General features: G+C 43.2%; 1 protein-coding gene across 1 annotated transcript in view; it reads right to left on the reverse strand.

The window, feature by feature from the left end:
* LOC104166674 (metalloendopeptidase homolog PEX-like) overlaps positions 1–15,691 on the reverse strand; it is a gene marked incomplete at its 3' end in the record, with an annotated part of 30,786 nt that overhangs the window by 959 nt on the left and 14,136 nt on the right. Inside the window, exons 4-6 of the mRNA XM_009706692.1 lie at positions 6,214–6,300; positions 4,915–5,141; positions 1,655–1,723 (exon numbers count right to left, since the gene is read on the reverse strand). Of these exons, the coding sequence (XP_009704994.1) occupies positions 1,655–1,723; positions 4,915–5,141; positions 6,214–6,300 (383 nt within the window). The remainder of the gene's footprint in view (positions 1–1,654; positions 1,724–4,914; positions 5,142–6,213; positions 6,301–15,691) is intronic.

The raw sequence follows: 15,691 nt of genomic DNA on the forward strand, positions 1-15,691 counted from the left end.
GCGTGTGTAGCTGGCTCCTACCGGGGCCCTGGGCCCCAGCCAGTCCTTCCCAGGGAAGGGTGCAGCCCCGCAAGCCTCAGGAGGCCTCTCAGGACCGCTGGGGCACATCTCCTAGCACGCAGGAGGGACACGGCTGCTGGGGAGCTGCGCTGCCACGGGAAAGAGCTGTGAGAGCTCAGCAGATCACACGGCCTCAGAGGAGATGAGAAAGATCAACCAGACCTCCCCCGAGACCTGCAGCTCCAAAAGCCTGAGCCTTCATCTGCAGCAGAAGAGCAGGAGCCTGTGCCTGTGAAGCTGGGAAGTGGAAACTCCCATCACAATGAAGGCTGGAAGATCGCTCCTCTTGTGGCTGATGAGGGCCCAGGAGCACCATCAGTTGGACAGCTGTGGCTGAGCCCCTCGGGACCACTAGAGAAGGAAGAAGCGACAGTGGCAAGCAACTGACTACTGCAGGGAATGGAGGCCCCCATCTGCCAACCCGATTTGTCATCTAGGGAGGTTTCTTGTTTGCTGGGCGTCTTGCATTCAGGATGTCGTGAAGGGGCTACCAAGGCTTATCCAGCCCTCCAACGACACTTCCCTGCTGCTCTGCCTGGTAGGCACCAATGCTATTGCCAGAGGTGACCTGGGAAGTACCAGGGAGAACATGGATCTGCTGCTAAATGGAGCAGGGTGACAAATGACATTAAAAAGGCCAAGATACTCAATGCCAACCTCACTCCAGTCTTTACTGGCAGGACTGGCCTTCAGGAATTCCAGGTCCTTGAGACCAGAAGGGAAGCCTGGAGCAAGTAGGGCCTGTCCTCAGCAGAAGAGCATCAGATTAGGGAGCAAAGTGGACATAAGTAAATCCAGAATATCTGACAGGTTGCACTCATGAGTGCTGAGGGAGCTGGCTGATACCATTGCAAGACCAGTCTAGATAACATTTGGAAGGTCATAGCTATTGGGAGAGGTTCCTAAAGGCTGGAAGAGAATAAGTATCACCCCTACCTTCAAGGGATGCAAGAAGGAAGATCCAGGGAACTACAGGCTGCTCAGCCTCATATCAATCCCTGGGAAGGCGATGGAGAAAATCCTCCCAGAAACTATTTCCAAACACATGAAGGACAAGGTGATCAGCAGTAGCAAGCATGGATTTATGAAGGGGAAATCATACTTAACCAGCCTGATTACCTTCTACAATTACATTAATATCCTGGTTGATGAGGGGAGAGTAGTTGTGGTTGTTCACCAAGCTGAAAAAAGTATGGGTTAGAGAAGTGCACAGTGAGTAGACCGAAAACTAGCTGAATGACCAGGTGCAGAGGGTTGTGATCAGCAGCACAAAGTCCAGTTGGAGGCCAGTCACCAGGTCAGCCTTCTTGAGCAGAGGGGTTGCACAAGATGAACTCCAGAGGCTCCTTCCAAGGGGGAAGGAAAGCAGCAGGGACCCCAAATCTTACAAAAATATTCATTTGAGAAACTTTGCAAGAGTGTTTATGGTAGTGGTGCTTGTAGTGGTGGGTGTTTTCTGATAGACAACATCCTGAAAAATCCAAATCCAAACAAAACCACAACCCTTTCTGTTTGGAGCTCAACAAAACAAAAGCAACAATAAAAAAACCACGGGAAAAAGTGGTCACTCTGATTTCTGGTTAATAATACTTACAGAGTTGGCTTCTGTAGTGTTTTCTAGGTAATCTTCTCGAGATGCAAGAGACAGACTTGCTTGGTCAAGCTGTTACAGACAATAAGAAGCAGCATTTAATAGGTAAATTCATCAGAATTCAAAGGTAGCCCTATAAGCAACCTCGGAAGAGTTCATGGTTTTCTGGCAATTATGGTAGATGTGTGTAAATATCTAATTCATAATACACCGCACCAGCCTGAGTTCCATAGCACTTCAAAACAGAAAAATGTTATACTGTGCTGGCAGACATTACTGTGATCTGGGGAGTCTCAGATACTCCCTGCAATATCTAAGCCACCTACTCGAGCAAAGAATCACCTATGGGATATATGTGTTTACGGCTCCATTAGCAGGTAGGTAATGCAATAGGACTGAGTCTACAGGATTGAAGAGTCAGTGCTGATGACCATCATCCTATCCATATTTCAGGGGCACAAGAGTCAGCTTGAGACAAACACTAGTTTAATGTAGAGACCAAGTGCCCATTAGGTGCTGGAGCATGTTAGCTGCTGTGTATCTGGAAAGCATCATTAGCCTCCTTTGAAATTGAGGTTACACTTTTGAGCTTCACCCTAGACCAGCACGAAGTGCTGTATTTGGCTTTTTGAACAGATGTACTGAAACAGCTGGATACCAGCCACAGAAATGATTGCATGCACGGGAAATTGTTATGCCTCCAATACATTACCTAAAGATGTCTGGTAGGTCCAGATGGATCTTTGACTTTCACTTACCTTTTTGATCTAAACATGGATCAAATTTGTCAGTCAAATGATCACCCTAATATTGGAATAAGGTCCTCAAGGTAATTTCTAAACCAGTCCTAAAAGTTCATTGAGATCTGCAGTTAGTCTTTTGAGTGAAATGACTACATGGGAGTATTTGCATACTGTTTCAAGTTCCTAACCAGGCTAAACTCACAGAGCTTACCCTAAAAGTACTACTGGAAACTGAGATTTCCTGAAATACTTCAATGGAATCAGGCTAGGTTAGGGTACAGAAGCCAAAGCTGAAAACATAATTCAGTCAGCTTCCAAACTCTGAACAAGATATTGATTGAAGCAGAAGCAACAGTTTTGATGTTCTAAAATTATTATTTTGATGCTGTATTTGTTTTAAAAGATAAGTGAAGAGACATTGTATTTATTCAGATAATTTCACATTTTTTAATTTAAATCCTACACCATTTATATTTCACATTTTCTACATTTATAAAAATTACCTGAATAAATACAACTTAGGATCTAAAATGAATCAATAAATGTCATCTTTTCCTCTACTGGCTGATGTTCTCAACCTTTAAAATACACCATAAATAAATAAAACAAAACATCCACTAAAATAAGAGTAAGTGTGATGCTCAGTGCAACTCTGATTCTCTGAAAAACAGTATCACCTTTTTTCAGCATACTGAAGCAAAAAGAATATACTCTTATGTTTTGCATATGTGTGCCCCGGTAATAATTAACTTCAGATGATTTGATCTATTTCAATTATGTGACTATTGCATGAAATGCTCATCCGAATTCTCCTGGCTTAAGAGTTAGATTTGACAACCCATTGAAACCAAGAAAGCACAAATACGAGAAATAAACAAAAGAGTTAACGAACTTCAGCCCTCAAGGAAAAAAAAAGATCATTTTGAATGCTGAACAAAGTTTTTTGGAGTTTCTGCTTTTTTCTGATCCATTCATGATTTTGCAATGCTGAACAAAATGAATTTTGCAATTGAGCTGTTTTCACAAGCAGACTGAAACAGTCCGTGGTACATCTGCACCCTGGGATTTGTTAAAAGACGGACAAAGAATACTGGCTGATGCATTCTGCGGATCAAGCTCTTAATCGAACTAACAACAGCATACCCTATGGAATAATATATTTTTCATAGCATGTAGTGCTTCAGTTATTTAGATACCTAATTCTTAGGTACCACTAAGCATACTGAGTGAAGATACTACTAGGGATGATTCATCTCCAAGAGGCCAGCAATAAGGACATAACTGCCCAGCCCCTCACTGACAGGTGACTTGGACTGAAACATTATGACAGGAGATACCTAAATATCTCTCCTGATTCAGCTGTTTCAGTTTTTAAACAAAACTCCAGCCGAAGCAATCCTGACAGGATCTGAACAGCATGATAGCAGAATGACATCTGTAATACAGCGAACTGTTGATCTACTGTTGACACGACTATTCAGGAAAACGTCCTAGAGATGGGGAAAATTTACCCTTCAATTTTATACCAGTCAAATGCCTCAGTCAAAAGACATTTTAAAGAACTGACTCAGGATCGACATCCACTCCAGTACCACCGCAGTTAACTGTTGTCCGATCCCCAAATACAATGTATTCTTGGCTACATTCTTACAGCTAGCCAAGATGCTAACAACATAAGGATCATAGATCCTATTTTCCTGTGATGAATAGCATCATAAATTTCTTCTTTGTCCTTTCTCTCTCGCCTTCATAAACTATTTTCTTGCAGCAGTGGAAAGCTGGTCTACTCTGGCTACTCATCTCTACTCCTTAAACAGTGCATTTGGCCCAGGCACTTAGTCTTGCCATGGTGACATCTCACAGTAACACAATTCTCCCTGGAGTTTTGTCAGACCACAGTGAGGCAACATTTCTCGGGTCTTTTTCTCTCTAAACTGTTGTGTAATATCATGCACTGTTAACAAACTGGTAATGCTTTGGTCCAAAAGCAATAGCATTTCAGTAAAAAGGTAAATTCCGTATTTCAGGTTTAGAAGCGTTTGGGATACATCTATGTTGTAAGGTGCTGTATAAGCACAAGATAATGTGTTTCCACCTCAAGAAAAATAGCTCAAGTTCAAATTATCTGCTACTGATGCACAATTCTTCATCTTCACAGACAAAAAACATTCTTCACGCAACTCATGAGTCATAAGCAGCACCCAGAACACCCCCAGGACTAGATATCCTCCTGTCTCATTTTCACACACATAGACCCTGGACATTGGTCCACTGGGAACATATTTTACCTTTTTTTGCCATTTGAAAGGAGAAAATATCCCATACAGAAATATTTTTCACTAGCATGTGGTGCCTAGTGGCTTCTACATTCCTCAAAATTGGCACCTATGTATACCTGTAAGTCAGTAGATAATAGCAACAATAATCAAGTGTAAACATTTGGCATGTAAACATGTTTTTAAAAAATGAGACCAGAAAACAACATGCAAAGTAAGCTATTAGATATACTATGTATTGTACCTTGAGGATATACCGATTGGAGATTTTGTCATCAGCAGCCACATATAAACGGATGAAAACAGAGTTACTGTATTGACCACGGAGAGTTGCCAAGGCTTGGACTAAGCTAAATCTCCTTTCTGACCACTGTCCTTCAGGTCCGATGTTGGATTCCAGCACAGGCCAGCGGAAAGGTGAATGCCTCAGTATACTTAACAGGGGTTTCACATCGGCTTTTTCAATTTTATCTGAAATGTCAAAGTGTGACAATAATCACATTCCAGACCATTTATATCCAGCAGCAGCCACACAAGATTTATTGGCATTGATTGATTTCTAGGCAAGACAAAACACAAAGCTGAAACCCAAAGCCTCTGCTCTGCTGGTGAGCACAGAAGCGCAGGAGTCCAACCCACTTTATATGCACTAAGAATAAGAGAGGCAAATCAGCGCCTTTCAAAAAGGTAAAGGCTGGAATTAAGTCCATTAAAAACAGACAGTCCTTGCTTAGGAACTAGCATAGAAATTTCACTGTTTCTGAGAGGGAGTTATTGAACATAATCAAAGCCAGAGAGGTCTGCTTCTCAGCGCCAAGGCTGCCGGGGCAGGCTGTCCCAATTGCTGACAGTCTCAGGCTGTGCTAGGAGAAAACTGCACAGGAAATAAAGCCTGAAACAGTCAGAAGGACAAAGGGCACTTTGAAGAACAAAGTCTACTCCCTCCCAATTCATCTTTCACCTGTGCAGCTATACCGTAGTGACATGTTCCAACCTAACGTACATCACCTTACAGCACTATTTACAAGCTCTGGAAAAGCACTCTGCAAACATGGCTATAGGGTTCCCCATCCAAACTTGCTCGACATGCAGATAATTCGGAGCTAAAGAGTCCAGGCAGTCTATACCCAGCCCTGTGGAATTGTTTTGATTAAACGGATTTAGAGAAAGGTAGGAGGTGCTGAGCAACAGGCTCTTGAAAGTGTCAGTATGAGAATTTCATCAGAGGGCTCCTCTGATTTACCAGACACTACCCCCACACCATCCCCGGGGCATGATTTTGGCATCCTTTTGCACAAATAAATACCCCTTCACAGTTCCCTGACAAGCAGAGGTCTCTGTAAAACTGACTTATTGTGCCTTGGTGTACCTTAGACTTGATAGTCAGCTTCAGAAATGCATAGAAGACCCTCTGCATTCAGTTGAATCTAAATCAGCAAAATCTATGCCTCTGCACAAAGCTTCAGAGCTCAGCAGAGCAAAAAAGTCTGCCTTTATAAACATAGTTAACATATACGCGTCCCTCTCAAATCAGGCCACTTACTCTCATTCATGCAGGATGCGTAAAGGATCTTGGCCTTCTGTACAGCTTCACTGTCTCGTCTTTTACTGATGGGTTTCTCAAGCAATGCTGAAAAAAACAGTACACCAGAAAATGTAAGAACTGTCTGTTTGCCTGTCTCAGCATTTGCTTTAATCATAGCATTTGTTTAATTAAGGGTGAGGTTCCACACGTATTTTCTTAAGCAGTAACACAGACATAATAGCACTTTTTTCAATCCCCAACAGAGAAGGATTTTTTATTTATTTATAGGAGAACTGATTTAAAGCCAGTTGACAGATACTGCATGTTACTCATCCTCACAGACTGAGGGGACAAGGAATCACAGGATGAGGGTAGGAACCAGCACACAGGGCAGGGAGTCAGGAATTCTTTCAAGTGGCTCAGCCTCTGGTGCTGGTACATTATGAAACCGGGGTCTAACAGAGAAGGCCACGGGATCCCAGGAGCAAGACCGTTAGTGTTCACTTTTGCCACTGAAAGCGAGCAGCGGAGAACTGCTCTGTCGTCTGTCGAACACACACAGCCTCAGTCTTGTAAGCGACACAGGAGGTCAAGTGTCCAAGCACTATTTGAAGAGCTGCACTATATACCTCCCTCTCACTATAGGTGTCAACTTCCTTGGTGCCTGAAAGCCAAACTAGCTTTTCTAAGCTGTCATCTGTCTCCATTCCTGGCACTCCTCACATTGTGTTACACAAGCAAAATAGCATGAAAAGCGGATCTGAATCCCAGCAGTCCACTCTCAGCTGCCTTGAGCCATTTTATCCAAGCTGTAACCCAGCCATGATGAGCTGCAGATACACAGACCGTGGCTAAATGCAGAGACAGCTTACCTTCAGCGAGATCTATCAGCTCAGGCGCAGCACAGCATGAGCACTTCCATGGCCAAGAGGAGCAGGACAGTACTTAAGCACAGCACAGAAACAGGGCTGGCAAACCCTGTCAGACCTCCCTTGGTTTTGTAAGACCCAAACAGGTCCTGCACAGCATTACCTTATTGTTACTGGGACCACCGGAGAGAGTGGCTTTGCTGGAAACATCCCAAGTCCCTCCTGTTGTATGCTCAGCCAGAGCTAAAAAGCCTTGAAAAATTCAAGAGTGCCTTCTCTATACCATAATCCCCAGTGCTCTGGGTTTCAACCCAGCAGAGGCACAGCACAGATGGGCCCTGTGCAGTGCTGCGCCCGAGCCAAGAAGCATCCCCCATGCAAAAGGGGGAACAAAGTGCAACGCAAGAGTCCCATGGCCTGCCAAAGCAGAGGGCCACTGGGACTTCATAACACCAGCCATGGTAAAACCAAACTGCTTCCACACGGAGCTTAATCAGGTGTCAATTCAACATTATTCTTCTCTGCCAGTACTGGCTGGGGGCTGCAGAGTACAGAAGAGAGGGTGGCACTGCTGGTCCTCCAGCCCCCGCCAGAGTCACCCCTCCAACACTGCCTCTCGTGGGGGGTGAAAGCCCAGCTGGGTGGTACCACCACATTCGGCAGCTGAGAACGGTCTGGGTTTGCGCTTCTCCACCCAGTAGCAGGAGTTCACTGCTGGAGGCAGGATTTGAGGACACTTACTGCCCACAGTTTCATAGAGTCATAGAATCATTATGGTTGGAAGAGACCTCAAAGACCATCAAGTCCAACCATCTACTCAACGTCACCATGCCCACTAAACCATGTCTCGAAGCACCAAATCTAAACATTTTCTTGAACACCTCCAGAGATGATGACTCCACCACCTCCCTGGGGAGCCTGTTCCAATGCTTAACGACTCTTAAAGTGAAGAAATTCTTCCTAATATCCAACCTGAACGTCTCCTGGCACAACTTGAGACCGTTTCCTCTTGTTCTATTGCTAGTTACCGGGGAGGAGACCAACCCCCACCTCACTACACCCTCCTTTCAGAGCGCAATCAGCTCTCCCCTCAGCCTCCTCTTCTCCAGACCAAACACCCCCACCTCCCTCAGCCGCTCCCCATCAGACTTGTGCTCCAGACCCTTCCCCACCTTCGTTGCCCTTCTCTGGACTCGCTCCAGCCCCTCAAGGTCTTTCTTGTGGTGAGGGGCCCAGAACTGAACACAGCACTCGAGGTGCGGCCTCACCAGTGCCCAGTACAAAGCATCCTAGCACCTTGAAGAACCTGCCACGCCACACCTCTCAGATATTCCCCACTTGTGCTCTTGTGAGCACTCAGGGGACCATAGTGCTGACCTCAAACTGTTTATTAGTCAAAGAGTATCCTAGTGATGAGCAAATGCCATTTGTTCTCTCCCTTCAATTCCTTTTCTCCTTAAAAAAACCAACAACAAATATCCAACAAGTTATTTGCTTGAATCCTTGAGAGACATAATGAGATCATTCTCTTTTAGTTATGGATAAGATTTTCCCTAAAAATACTGCTGGACAGGATTCCTAATAGCTTTGGTTTCAAATCCTCAAACTGTTAATATTTCTTAGCTCGTTAAATACAATATAATGTCAATCATTGACACATTATCTTCAGTGTGCACGGTTCTCAGCAGAATAATCAGACATGTTCATGTTTTAAGAATGGCATTTTAAAAGAAACTATAAATGAAACCCCCATAAAACAAAGCTTGAAAAAACACGCCTATTAAAGCCATTGCAATAACTGCTGTTCCTTGCCAGTGAGCTGCACAGCCATGAAATTTTGAAGGTAATAAAAATTCAATGGCTAAAGCCCAGGAGAGACACAGAGGATGAGACCCAATAAAATAAAATCAACTCTAGGAATATATCTGCATAAAGTCCTGTTAAAATCAGACCTGGTGTTTTCCCATCAAACCACCTCATTATGTGACAGAACGAAGCTGTAACACTCCCTGCACTATTGCAAAGAATGACATGGGGTAGATGCTGCCAATTTACTCAGAATTCATTTATGAAGAAAATTCTTGGTTCTGATGATATAAAATTCAGTGATCAAACTGGATGGTTGAATCCTGTAGACACTGAAATAGGGGGTGTGATCCATGAGTCCTCTTTAGGCTATGGAGCTTCCCCAGCCTTAGCCTCAAGCTTTCAGAAGGATTTAGCAGCTCAAGCCTAGAGCACTGGCCACATCCACTTGATTTCTGCATTAGCTAGTATAAAATCCAGATACAAGGTTTAGAAATTTGCTGCTTCTTTAGCTCACAAATACATATGGATTTAACATGTCCTGGAATATTTAAATTCTTCTTTAAGAAGAGCAGCAAGAAAAGGCAAGAAGCAATACATACTAGTGAAAAATATGGACAATCAATTAGCGTATCTACAGACTGCTGTATCTATGGAAAGAAAGTCACTATGGTAATTGAAATCAACATGGACACATCAAGCCATCTTTAAATTTGCAATGTCAGGTACTGCGAGCAGCCTGGCCACAGTAGCAGGCTGCGACAGCCCCGCTCCTGCCCTGAGTGTATCGAACTGCGAGGGTCAGTGCACGCCGAGCTCTGCGGCGCAGCATTTTGAAGGGCTGCAGCTCAGTCTCTGCTCTCCAAGGACCTCCGCAAGCGGAGCAGACCTGCCTCGGGGCTGTCCTGTGCTCTCACCAGCACCGACAGGCATCTCTGAACGCTGCTCCATCTCTTGACGTGCAACATGGCATTTCAGGCTCTCATCTACGCTAAGGGAAGTGCCAGCCAGTGACCCACAGAGAGCAAACCCAGCCCCTTTGAAAAAATTCAACTATAGCTGGCTAGGAGAACTTACTTTCCACCTTGAAAAGTTTTCACGACTTCAAATATTTTCTGTTTGGACACCAGAACGAAAGCAAAACCTGTAAGGTCTTCCAAGGGATAGGAAGAGAAAGACCACCACAGATCAATTAATATTCACCTCACGAGATACCCACAGACCTGCTGTTTAGTTCCTTACTCTGCTTTTCCAAGCACCTGCTCTCACCCCTCACTAGGGGATTGTGTGTATTCGTACAAATCCACTGAGAAGTTCAGTCTAGTAAGCTTTTCTTCAGTCCAGTAGCTGGAATTAAAAGCTGTGGCCAAGCTAGGGAGATCAGAGTGACGAGCATTTTGACCAAAGCAGCTCAGTCAGTGCTGAGAAGGGCATTGAGTTTGTCCTTCTTGCAGCTTTCCTTTTTTTTAAACTCAGTTTTCCTGTTTCAAAATGAAAAGCTCCAATTCCTAAAATAGAAAATTGCTTTAAGGACTCCAAATATTAACTGAATTCAACCTCAATCTATAGACAGTTTTAATAGACTAAAAATATATATATCCTTCACCAGATTCAGTAACTGTGAAAGAAATTTTATCCAGCTTTGATCAGTATCTTTTAGCTTCATCTCTAAATAAGAATTTTTAGGAACAAGTGGGTTTGACCAGACTAGGAAACACACAGCACTCCAACGATATTAAAAAAACAACCCTTGAAATAATAGTTCATTTGTTACCTCCCAGCTAAATGTTACAGTGCTAGAACAGCAATCTAGCTGCAGAGATTAAAAAACAACCCACAACCTAAGGTGATCTACAACCCTTTGAAAGAGCACAGAACCACTATTAACATCAACTATTATTTAACAACTTATTGCTGCTAGTAACTTATTTGCAAATGCCAAGCAGACTGTCATAGCCAAAAATCACCGGGACAAGCAAAGTGAACCAACATAGCTTAAGCCACCTTGAATATAAAGTCTGCAATTATGTTTCCCTAGCCAGATATAAAGTACACGTTTGAATGGCTGTTCTAGCAAAGCAGCTTTTCTTCAGTCATGTCTTTTACTTCCTTCACTTTCAAATTAATTCCAAAGTCATTCTCTCCGGGATAAAAGGAATCTTGGTCTGCACTACTGATCTCAGCACCTCATTGTCCGTGTTTCCATACGCACAGGATGCTCAGATGGAGGATTTATGTTTCCCTTCACATAAAACTTAGTTATGGCAAGCATCAAAAACTATTGGTAATTCTGCTCTGCAGCACTGAAATAATATAACTCATCTCATTAGAGCAACTACCACTCGCACAGTCAGAAACTGGCTAAAGGTGTTCACGGTATCCTAAACTTTGAGGTTACAAATTGCTTCAATCATTCATTTTCTTCTACCAAGGGGCTGAGGGCAGGGAAGTTCCCATTACAAATCAAAGTTCTTGTACTTCTGGCAGCCCAGGTCAGGCAGGTTTGCACCATTGCTCTCCTTGGCTCTTGTACGAAACGCAAAGACTGGGCATCGCCAACAAAAACCACTCCATGGCTGGGAGTGATCCTCAATTGTCTGAATTGTAGATGCTCAGATAGACAATCACAGGGAAAAAACCCACAGCTGGGGGTCATGGGGAGCTGGGGTTGGGAAGGGAAGGGAGGGAAACTTATACTGAGTTGCCTTCAGACAGCTCTTTTCCAGGGCAAGAGAGCTAAAAAAGGCCAGCTTCCTGCGGTTCACTACCCTCCAGTAAATAGCAATCATCTGCTGTTAAAAGTGAGAGCAATGCACTTTATAAAGTAAGCTTTGCTACTGCGTGATTGTGTTCATTTAACTGCATACTATTCTGAAGCTGCTAAGGATAGTCTTGTGGCTAAGTGTTACCTTTAATCTTACTTTCCATTTTTAGCCCTCACTGATTTTCCAGCCTACCGTCTTACACAGCTTCACTTTGGTTTTCAACCACCGTATTTTATTTATGGCACTGAGAAATCCAGTGCCTGTCCTTCTTCTGACTTGGGGTGCATGAAAGGGATTGTACAGCCAGATCTGCAGGGAAAAGAAACATGGATACCACTTATTCAGATTAGAAACACTGATTCCATTTATCAGTGTCCTGATCTGCAGGTTGTATGTATTCTGTACGCTATCAGAGAGTTTTCTACATACACAGTTGAGTTGCATTCCCGAGAGACAGCATGTGATTCACTAAGCTTATTTCTTATTCTAGAGAGAAAAATGTAAGTTTTCTCTGCACTTTCCAACCCTAGATATGGAGAATACATTGTGCTAGTAAAGATAGTAGCATTTTCCCATTCGTTTTTGTCCTTATCCTTTTAAAAACATTTGCTGTATGTGGAAAATGCAAACTGAAGTGTTCACACAGTGATATCTGATGATTATCTGAAATATATTATAATGCTTTGTATCTTGAAGAAAAACAACTGCATGCGCAAATATCCCAGTGGGAATATGCTTGGACTTTAAACAAAAAAAAAGCTATACAAGAACCCCAAGGGGACATCCCATTTCCTGGAAAGTTGTAACCCTGGAGGAGTGAAAAGCTAGAAGCAGACAAGTAATTCAGCATGAACTCCTAGTGCAATGCTGGAGCAAACAGCAGTCCTGGACTGCAAAAACAGAGAAGTATCAAAGTGGGGAGGTGATCTTATTGTCGTACACAGGCTGGCGAGACAGACTGGAACACTACCTGCCCTTCAGCTGTCCATACTGTAAAACCAATGTTGGACAGGGTGTGGAAAAGCACCACAACCGTTTGGGTTTTTCTTTGAGTGGAGTGGCTTGAGAAACAGAAGGGTGAGGGCGGGGGGGAAGTCACGCAGTGAGGGAGCATGATTTCCCTCGCAGGGTGGTAGAAGGGTGACGGGATTACAGTATGAAGTACTTCACCATTAGAAAATGCTTGGTGCCAAAGAGGTCTTCAGTCTAATGAAAAAAGGCACAAAGAAAGCCAACAGCTGGGAGATGAAGACAAATTCAGCAGTGATAGTGATTAACCACTGGAGCCAAGCAACCGGAAGAGATAGTGGCTTCCCTGTCCCTTAACATCTTCAAGACTTGATGCTTTTTTGGAAGATAAGCTTCAGCCCAATGTGAATTATGTTTTATCCCAGTGCAGGTTATTGAGTTGCATTACAGGGGTAACGTGATTGTCTGTGACACAAGAAAAGTCATAGGAGATAATCTAATTGTTACTCCTGGCATTGCACTCTATACATTTAGGATAAGGATCTCAAAGCACTCTTAGACATGTGGGACCAAGGAGACACAGCCATTCTCCATTGTTGCAGATTAAAAAAAGTGAGCCAAAGACTTAATTCCTCCTTATCTAATTCATGTCAGAGTCTTACTGATTGGAAGAGTCGTTCTTTATGAGTATAAAGCTTGCTGAACTTGATCCAAACACTCAAAGAGCTTGATCCTTTGGAGATAATAAATTCCCCTCAGTCCCTTTAATGTCAGTGGGATTGCTCAGCATCACCCAGATGATGTCCAGGACTACAACTGAAAGCAGTTGGTAATGCATTGTTTTCAGGAGCAGATCCAGAAAGCAGCCCAAGGGCTTCTCAGAAACCCATCCCTACTCGTTCACCAGGCCAAAGGCAGAAGATACTCTCTCATCAACTATGTCCACAGCAAGGCCCTATCAAAGCCTCACAACAGCACACCCTCCCTTTGGTTTGGGTAGCAATCAGGTATTTACTCCATATTGCATGTTTATGAGCTTCAGTTTTAGACCAAAACACAAGAATTCTGCTTGTGGAAGCGGAGTTTCTTTGCAAATAACCTGATGACAGAGAAGGTGGATTTGACTTTCAATTCTTGAGCAATAAAGACTTGGTTCTTCAACCTCCCCTCTATGCTGCTCTATACAGCTACAGGCGTCAGGTTTCTAAACTGATGAGAAGAACAACTAAGAGAGCGCTTCACCCATCTCGGGCTATCAGTCACAAGCTCTGTTTCCTTCCCAGGTTAGCACTATTATGTGCTACCTCTGAAGAAGCAAAACCCAAGTTTATCTTTTGGAAATTTGCAGGAGATCTTCTGATGCCAGCAGCAGGATGTTTTAAGGATGTCCTGTGAGGAATTTCAGCTTAAAAGTAGAGGAAAAACCTACTCAAGCCTTGGTTTGAGTTTGGCAATCAAACCAGACACACAACACTTGTGTCACTCCCTGAGGTCCCTGAGCCAGAAGATAATTATGATTAATCTAGTCCTCACTAAGAATGTCTAACCCTTAAAGCCCGTATTTTCTTCACACTAAAGAGCTATGGTAAGAGAGTTGCTGAAAAGCAACCACAACCCCTAAAACCCAAGTAACCAACTGCACTTGTGCCACTAAGGGTTATCCAAGGACTCCAACTGTGTCATGAAGGCACTGCCCTTTCTTCAGACTCCCAGTGCACTGGATTTAAGAAGTCAAGTTCAGTACAGTTCACAGAGCAATGATTTGGCCAGGATGCCAATGGGCACACAAAAAAACACTTCAGAACCACGCTGCTGTTATGGAAGTCACAGCTAGAAAAATGTACAGTCTTAATTACAGTAATGTGAGCTTGCATGTTCCAAGAGCTATTATTTCAGAATGGTTTGGGGTCAGCTGACATTCATTTAGAGTATCTGGTTTCCAATTCCTTTTTTTTCTTAAGAGCCTGAAGTCAAGCAAAAGAGAGCTGGCAGTAGTAAGTTTTATGGACGAAGGCCTACAAGGGGCACAATGTTCTACCTCAAAATAAAAGCACTGGCCATAGCATCTAAAATTATACCAAGACTGTTGTGATCATTTGACCAACAGTGACTTTGCTGTCTTGCTACATGAAAAATATGAGTTTAATAGACTGCCAGACCAACAGCCCAGGTTACGAGACTGTCAAAGATGAAAACCTGATACATATATTTTTATCCTCATCAGTTTGGAAACCTTACCCCTATAGCTGGAGAGGGGTATAGAGGGGAGGGTGAAGAATAGATATGTTCTATAAAGGAAGTGACAGACTTCACTGATATATTTCAAAGCTGTACATATTTCTTGGGAACGAGACAAGCACAGTCATGCCAAGATTATTCTTAGAGTTAGATCTGTTCTCTTGGAGCACACTCTTGAAAAAAACATGGACATGTCCTGCAATAGAATGTAATGTTTAATGTTTCAGTACAACTTTATCCCTCTTACCAGGTTGATTAGCACAGGTCAAACTCCCACACTAATGTACCTGCCCAGCTTCTGTTTCAGAGCTGCTTTGCATCTTGAAGCCTCGGGAGAAGAGCAGAGCAAGTTCTCACCTGCCTGAGAAACACCACAGAGACCTCAGCGGAGGGTGCAGAAGCCTGCTTACAGCTCTCTGACACCAGTCTAACCCAACTCCAAATACACAATTTCAAGGCCTAATCAAATTCCTTTGTGCCTTTAAGACACAAGTTCTGAGAATTTACCCTGCTATGCAACTTCAGTGTACAGTACAACCCATTTCCTCTATTAACAACTGACAGCAATATTTGGTTTTTGAGGCTTCCCTAAAATATGAACTAACCTAGATTTATTTATTTTTGTAAAATACGAGTGCTGCTAATTTTCTGCAGTGCTTCTCCAGGTGTCTGGTGTGCAGTTCAACATGCAGTCTGGAGTCCCCCTCCCCAGACTCCTTACAAGAAGTGAGCTGCAAATGATGGTTTTTTTAAATAAAAGTTTGTCTCCAGGATTCCAAAATAAGGAAATACCCCATTTAAAGATTTAGTTGTGAGGCAGTGAAAATTAGAGAAAAAATGAAAAATTCT

This window comes from Cariama cristata, unplaced genomic scaffold, assembly GCF_000690535.1.
Source record: "Cariama cristata isolate BGI_N322 unplaced genomic scaffold, ASM69053v1 scaffold16260, whole genome shotgun sequence".
Lineage (NCBI taxonomy): Eukaryota > Metazoa > Chordata > Aves > Cariamiformes > Cariamidae > Cariama > Cariama cristata.